This window comes from Apiospora aurea, assembly GCF_038362705.1.
Source record: "Apiospora aurea strain CBS 24483 chromosome Unknown utg000009l_segment0_segment0, whole genome shotgun sequence".
NCBI lineage: Eukaryota > Fungi > Ascomycota > Sordariomycetes > Amphisphaeriales > Apiosporaceae > Apiospora > Apiospora aurea.
In genome coordinates this window covers 2,065,004-2,072,202 of record NW_027117396.1, presented here as the reverse complement: position 1 = coordinate 2,072,202, position 7,199 = coordinate 2,065,004, and the positions used below count along the sequence as shown (strand labels likewise).

At 57.6% G+C, this 7,199-nt stretch overlaps 2 protein-coding genes across 2 annotated transcripts; both read left to right on the top strand.

The window, feature by feature from the left end:
• Positions 1-622: 622 nt before the first annotated feature.
• On the top strand, positions 623-4,758 carry PG986_013755 (ABC transporter; the record flags this gene model as incomplete). Its single annotated transcript, XM_066849977.1, has 2 exons — positions 623-4,447; positions 4,516-4,758. The coding sequence occupies 2 exons, from the start codon at positions 623-625 to the stop codon at positions 4,756-4,758; spliced, it is 4,068 nt and encodes a 1,355-aa protein (XP_066694120.1).
• A 674-nt stretch (positions 4,759-5,432) lies between these two features.
• On the top strand, positions 5,433-6,987 carry PG986_013754 (uncharacterized protein; the record flags this gene model as incomplete). Its single annotated transcript, XM_066849976.1, has 2 exons — positions 5,433-6,454; positions 6,528-6,987. 2 exons carry the CDS (start codon positions 5,433-5,435, stop codon positions 6,985-6,987), a joined length of 1,482 nt encoding a protein of 493 aa, XP_066694119.1.
• Positions 6,988-7,199: the final 212 nt, after the last annotated feature.

Below are 7,199 nucleotides of genomic sequence, written 5' to 3'. Positions count from 1 at the left end.
ACGGTGAGTCGCCGACCAGTATCACACATTCTCTGGCGCCAGACTCGCTTGAAGACACTCGGCAAGCAGCCGAGGCAGGGCCACCCAGTTCATTCATTCTCCCGCCAGTTTCTAGGGCCCACCCGCTTCAACGGCGCCCCATGCCATGCTTTCCACTCAATAAACCCCAGCAAGCTTGCCAGGTACGTAGTACCGAGATCCATACCTGCTGCAAGAAGGACTATTCACTCCATCTACCTACCCTGTACATGTATGGGTCCCGTCTTGTTCGCCATAACAGTCTCCCTTTTTCTCATGAACCCTAGGTACATAGATGACTTGACTGACATGGTCTGCATTTATAGAAGAAATTGAGAGCCGCACAAGCGAAACCCATATGAGTCCCAAGGTCCCCCCCCAGGCTTACCTACCTACTTAGTCATCGTCCTGATTGTCTTTCGAACCTTCCTTGTTCATGTAAAGACAGGACCGGCCCGGTAGTATGAGGTGATCTGAAGTTTGGGCCAATGTTTGCTAGCTGTCAACGCCCTTCTTCTACATGGTGATCATTCGTAAAATCCATTAGAAGTCTGGTCTTTCCACATCGGCTTTGCTGTACATACCGGAACCGGAACTGGCGCCAATGACCACCACGACAGCTGAATCTGGCCCGCAACGGAACGAAACTGCGGGCAACAACCCGGCGGCCATCGACAACGACAATATTGAGCGTGCGAGCTCCATCTCGACCAATATGGATGCCCTAGCACACGAGGCCGAGCCGCGGCAATCGCTAGGTGCTGCGAACCACCTCTCTCTGGACGACGTCGAGTCCATGGACGTACAAATCCGTAATCTCACAGTTACCGTCGACACCTCGCCGTCGATCTTGGACCCCAGTACTTACCCCGAGCTCTTCTCCGTCAGCAAATCGCGTAAAGGACCTACAACGAAAACGCTCCTGCGATCCGTCGACGCCTCCTTCCAGCCTGGGAGTCTCACTGCCATCTTGGGAGGGAGTGGATCCGGAAAGACCACTCTGCTGAACACCGTGGCCGAGCGCATGTTCAGCTCAAGGCTCTACCAGACGGGACGAGTCGGGTTCAACGGCGCGGAAGGTGTGCACTCGTCTAGGCATGCCTACGTAATGCAGCAGGATGTGCTGCTCCCGACATTGACTGTACGGGAAACCCTTCGGTACTCAGCTAACCTACGCCTACCCCCGCCGACCACCGAAGAAGAACGGATGCAGATCGTCGAGGAGGTCATTTTGGAGCTTGGATTAAAGGACTGCGCCGACACCCGGATAGGTAACAGCCAACATAGGGGTTGCAGTGGCGGCGAGAAGCGGAGGGTCAGCATAGGAGTGCAACTACTTTCCAACCCGTCAATACTCTTTCTGGACGAGCCCACGACAGGACTGGATGCGACCAGCGCCTTCCAACTCGTCCGTACCCTGAAGACACTAGCGAAGAAAGGCCGAACCATCATCACTACAATACACCAGCCTCGATCCGAGATTTGGGACTTATTTGACAATCTGGTCATTCTGTCGAGGGGCAGCCCCGTGTTTTCCGGTCCAATGCACGAATGTGTGCCCTGGTTCGCCCAGATGGGTTTCGATCTGCCCCCTTTCGTCAACCCGGCCGAGTTCATCGTCGATATTGCCGCTGTCGACAATCGCACCCCGGAGCTCGAGGAAGAGACCACTGCTCGGGTCACACGGTTACAGGAGGCATGGGCAGAAGCGGTCCCAACTAGATTTAAGTCCGGAACGAGCGCGGAGGGCTCGATATCGAACTCCAAAAGACCGAAACCCCAACAACACGCGAGCTTTCTGCGCCAGGTACGAGTCCTCACCAACAGGACTTTAAAAGTCACACTCCGCGATCCCATGGGTATGGCCGGCTCTATCATCGAGGCTATACTTATGGCCATCATCACCGGATACATCTTCTACAACCTACCACGTGACCAGCCTGGTATTCGCTCCAGGCAAGGTGCTCTGTATACGTCGGTCGGGCTCCAGGGCTACCTATTTCTTATGTTCGAGACCTATCGACTCACAATGGACGTGCCCACGTTCGACCGCGAACACAGCGAGGGATGCGTCACCGCCCTGCCTTTTATCTTGTCGCGCCGCATCGCGCGATTTCTCACCGAGGACATCCCGGTACCATTCTTATACAGCGTCATCTACTACTTCATGGTCGGATTCGATCGTGACGTGGGCAAGTTCTTCACCTTCTTCTCCATCGTGCTCCTCAACCACTACATTGCTGTGACGCTGGCCATGACTTCTGTGGCCGCGGTCAGAAACTTCCCGGGCGCCAGCTTGATCGGCAACTTGACCTACACGTTGCAGAGCATGGCCTGTGGCTACTTCGTCCAGAGCAACACGATACCGGTGTACGTGCGCTGGCTCAAGTACGTCACCTACACATACTATGCTTTCGGTGCACTTTGCGGGAACGAGTTCGAGGACAACTTTTACGATTGTCCATTTGAAGGTGGACAGAATAACCCGGCCTGCTTGCCGTACACCGGCCAGTTCGTCATGGACAACCTAGGCTTCCCACGAAACTGGACAATCCGGCCGATTGTGGCCATGCTGGGATTCGTCGGGCTCTTTTGCGTTACGTGCTGGATCGGACTCGCGTTCCTGAAGGTCGAGATGACGATCGCGCGGGCCCGGGCGTCCGATACGGATCTTTCGGCAGGCAAGGAAAAGATGACTGCGCGGTCGATTCAAGAGGTCCGCACCATCGACGTAGGCTTGGACAATTTCGCCTTGGACCTGGACAAGAGGACGGTGTGGGGCCGTAAACTCCCGACCAAGACGATCCTTAACCCGGTGACAGCGACGTTCCAGGCCGGCACCCTTAACATTATCATGGGACCCTCCGGTTCCGGAAAGACGAGTTTGTTGAACGCCATGGCGCAGCGATTGAATGGCTCTCTGGGCACGCGCTACCGCCCGGCGGGTAAGCTCACATTCAACGGCGCTCTTCCCTCGGAGTCGGTCATCCGCTCTGTGGTATCATATGTTTGCCAGGACGACGATGCTCTGCTACCATCTCTCACCGTGCGGGAGACACTGCGTTTCGCTGCTGGGCTGCGACTCCCTTCCTTCATGAGCAAGCGGGAGAAGTACGACCGGGCCGAAGAAGTCTTGCTGAAGATGGGTCTCAAGGACTGCGCCGACAACCTGGTGGGCAGTGAACTAGTCAAGGGCATTTCGGGTGGCGAAAAACGCCGCGTCAGTATTGCGGTGCAGATCCTCACCGACCCGCGTGTCCTACTCCTCGACGAGCCGACCTCGGGACTCGATGCATTCACCGCGAGTAGTATCTTGGAGGTGCTTCAGGGGTTAGCCAAGGAAGGCCGCACGCTCATCCTGACCATCCACCAAGCCCGATCCGACATCTTCAAGCACTTCGGCAACGTGCTCCTGCTGGCCCGCGGCGGCTCGCCGGCGTATGCGGGGCCGGCGAAAGATATGCTGGGGTACTTTGGAGGACTGGGATACCAATGTCCGCACCACACGAACCCGGCGGACTACGCGTTGGACCTTATTACTATCGACCTGCAGGAGGGGCAGAGGGAGGCCGAAAGTCGTGAGAAGGTTAAGAGTCTAATCCAGACTTGGTCGGATACCGCTGCCAAGTCGGGTGCTCACAGTACAGTACCCCTGCTTTCCAACATAGCAGAGGCGAATGAAACAAAAGGGGAGAAGTCAGCTGCATCCGATGACGAAAACCTCGAAACCCAGAAGCCAGAAGGAAATGCAACAGAAACCGAGAAAATTACTCCCGCCGCTACCATCCCTCCGGCCCGGAAGTCCTTCAACAAGGAGACCCTATCGACCCCAGCCGAGCTCGGAGCCCTTGCCCACAAGCGCGCATCGTTCGTGGCGGCTTTCCCGATCCTGATGCACCGAGCCTTCATCAACTTCCGGCGGCAGCCACCGCTGCTGCTGGCGCGTACGATGCAGGTGGTCGGCCTGGCCGGGATCCTGGCCCTCTTCTTCGCGCCGCTGCACAACGACTACCCCAGCATCCAGAACCGCGTCGGCTTCGTGCAGGAGGTGGGCGCCTTCTACTTCGTCGGCATGCTGCAGAACGTGGCGGCCTACCCGGCCGAGCGCGAGGTCTTCTACCGCGAGGACGACGACGCCGTCTACGGGGTCGAGGCCTTCCTGGCCACGTACACGGTGCTCGAGCTGCCGCTCGAGATCGGCTCGAGCCTGATCTTTGGCGTCCTCGCCGACCTCGCGGTCGGGTTCCCCCGCACCGTCGAGATGTACTTTGTGTGCGTCTTTGCGGCGTTTGCCATCGTCAACTGCGGCGAGTCGCTGGGCATTATGTTCAACACCATGTTCAACCACACGGGCTTCGCGGTCCAGATCATCAGCGTCCTTCTGAGTGTGGCGCAGATCATGGCGGGGATCATGTCCATCGACATGCCGGTGCTGTTCCGCGCCTTCAATTACTTGAGCCCCATCCGCTACGCCACACGCGCCCTTGCGCCGTTTAGTTTGAGGGGGTCGAGTTCACGTGCGACGATACGCAGCGGCAGCCGGGGTCTGGGAAGTGTAATATTTCCACGGGCGAGGAGGTCCTGGATCTCTATAAACTCAATGTCGACGGCGTTATCAATATCATTTGCCTCGCGGCTGTGGTGGTGGCGTATCGTCTCGTGGCCTGGGCGCTGCTGAGGATGGTGCGGACGCGGTGGAAGAGCGTGGTGGAGAAGAGGAGAGCCGCGATAAAGGCTTGAGCGGAGGTGCAACGAATTTTCTCAAAGCAGGCATTGGATGGCGCGTTATTCATTTAGAGATGCTATAATGAAGGAGGGACTAGGAGCAACTGTCTGTATATATTTGCATGAAGTCTAGGCCTAACTTACGTGGTCTTGTATATATTCTATCATCGTTGGGTTCCCATGGAATTGGTACATACCCTATCACAAACAGTTCACAGACCTTGGAGAAGTCAGTTCTTTGTACCGCGACTGAGATTGTTGAGTTTTATAGCGATATGGATTGCCGCTGTCACCTCTCAGACTGTGAGCAATCTGCAATAGTCGGGTGAACATGGGTGTCTACTTTGTCTGCCTCGAGAAAGAGGCAATGACAGGTCTTGCCATTGAAGTGTCTTCTAATTGCACAATACTGTAATACCGTAAGGTATGTATGCCAGGGGCTGGAACATTTGTTGTCGTATTCATTGCTGGCCGTGGATACATATTGGCATCTTTGCCTTGTTCGTGTCCATTGTTCTCCGCCTGGGTTGTTTCTAGCAAATCAAAGCATTGTCAGATTGTCAAAGTGGCCACGAGCCTTTGCATATCATAATAAAATACGTAGTTAAGAGACAAGCGCCCTGTTATCGTCTTTCATCCAACAAATCAAACCGCAGCTTTTCAAAGCTCACACTTGCATACCCCCCACGATGCCGACGGTTCAGAGCCACTCAAGCACGCAGAGCAATATGAGCGGCACCGGTGAATACGCGACGAGCTTTGAAGAACGCCGCCCAAAGATCCTCGAGATTTGTCGGGATCTCTGGCCGGGCGCAGCTATCTCCATAACAAGTCCCGGCGACCGGGACTGTTCCGTCGAAGAATATTTCATCGCCGTCATCTACAGCAGTTATCTGGAAGGCATGAACCAACATCTCAACCACGACCGCTACGTGCTCCAGATCCCCCCGCAGCCCGGAAGAGGTCGCGGATCGTGCCGCGTTCCTGGACCATATCGACGCCTTTGGTGGCCAAGGCGTCCAGTTGCTGACCCCGGAGGCCTTCTATGTCGACCGCACCCGGATAACCCGCTTGGCCGCCCCTACCTGATCCTGACCCAGCACCCCGGCTGCAGCCTGGGGAAGGTGTATCAGGATATGTCCCAGGAGCAGAAGGTCAAAGTCGCCACGGAGCTGGGCCGGGCTTTCTGCGAGGTGCAGGTGGATCCCGCCCCTTTCTGCGGGTACCCCTCCACAGACCCCAACGAAGACGACGGAGAAGGTAGGTGCATCAAGCCGTTCCAGATAAAGAAGCACGACACCGAAGCCGACAACACAGACTGGGACGCCATGATAAATTCCCTGCCTACGGACGTGGACCACACAGAAGAGGACCCGGCGGCCGCCCTGACCCGCGCCAGCTTTCCGAAGGACGGGACGCCGCACCTCAAGGCGCGTCAGCTCGTGCGCCTCTCGTTCCTGCGCTGGATCCACCACAACCGCCGCTCCTCCTCCTCCTCCTCCGCCATCGCGCCGTGGAAGCGGGACGCGAACGAGCGACTTCTCCAGCGGTCGCTGACGGTTGTGGAGGAGATCACGCGCCGGAACCCGGACGTGTTCGACTCGGACCATATCTGCCTGCACAACCCGGCCCTCGGCGCGGCGGAGAACATCATGGTCGAGTTCGCCGGGGACGAGGGGCGGGAGCGGGGGTGGCGCGCCCCAGATCATGGGTATCGCGGACTGGGCATCGACCGCCTTCGAGCCCCGGTTCGCAGGCTGCCGGCCCCCGGACTGGCTCTGGAGCTTCCCCTCCGAAGAAGAAGAAGAAGAAGAAGAAGAAACGGCCCGGTTCGCGGGCCACCGCCGGGCCCCCGACGGGTTCTGGCGCAGCTTTCCCGAAGCCATGCCGGCGGGCGTCATCGGGTGGTACCCCCGGCGGGACCCGTGGGAACCGCTGGTCCCGCCCGTCCGACCGACGCACGCCGCCGCCGCCGAGGCCAAGCGCGCCTTCGACGCGGCGGTCGGGCCGGCGTTCTGCCAGGCTGCATATAACCCGGAGGTGGTGTTCGCGCGGCGGTTCTACGCGGCCGCGAAGGCGTCGTCGTCTCCCTGGGGCGCGGCCGACTACGAGGAGCTCGCGGAGCTGCTAGTCCAGTGGGAGGAGCGGGAGCGCGTGGAAAGGGGCAGAGGTAGGCCGTATTTCTCTCCGTCGCTCTTTGGGGATGATGGCCCCTTTACTAAGCCCTGGATGCAGCTTCGGTAAGTGGACGCCAAAGGCGTTCCAAAGGTGAGGGTATATGGCAACTTTGTGGGACCAGGACGTTCAGTATTACGCATAGGTAAGTCGGCCCAACAGGTAAGTCAATATCAAGTATAAGGGGTTTCCCGTCAGCACTTTGCAAGGCGCCCTCAACGTGAAATGAACATGGTGCAGTAGTGGGGGTATAAATTGTGATATTTGTTTCGTAATCCTCA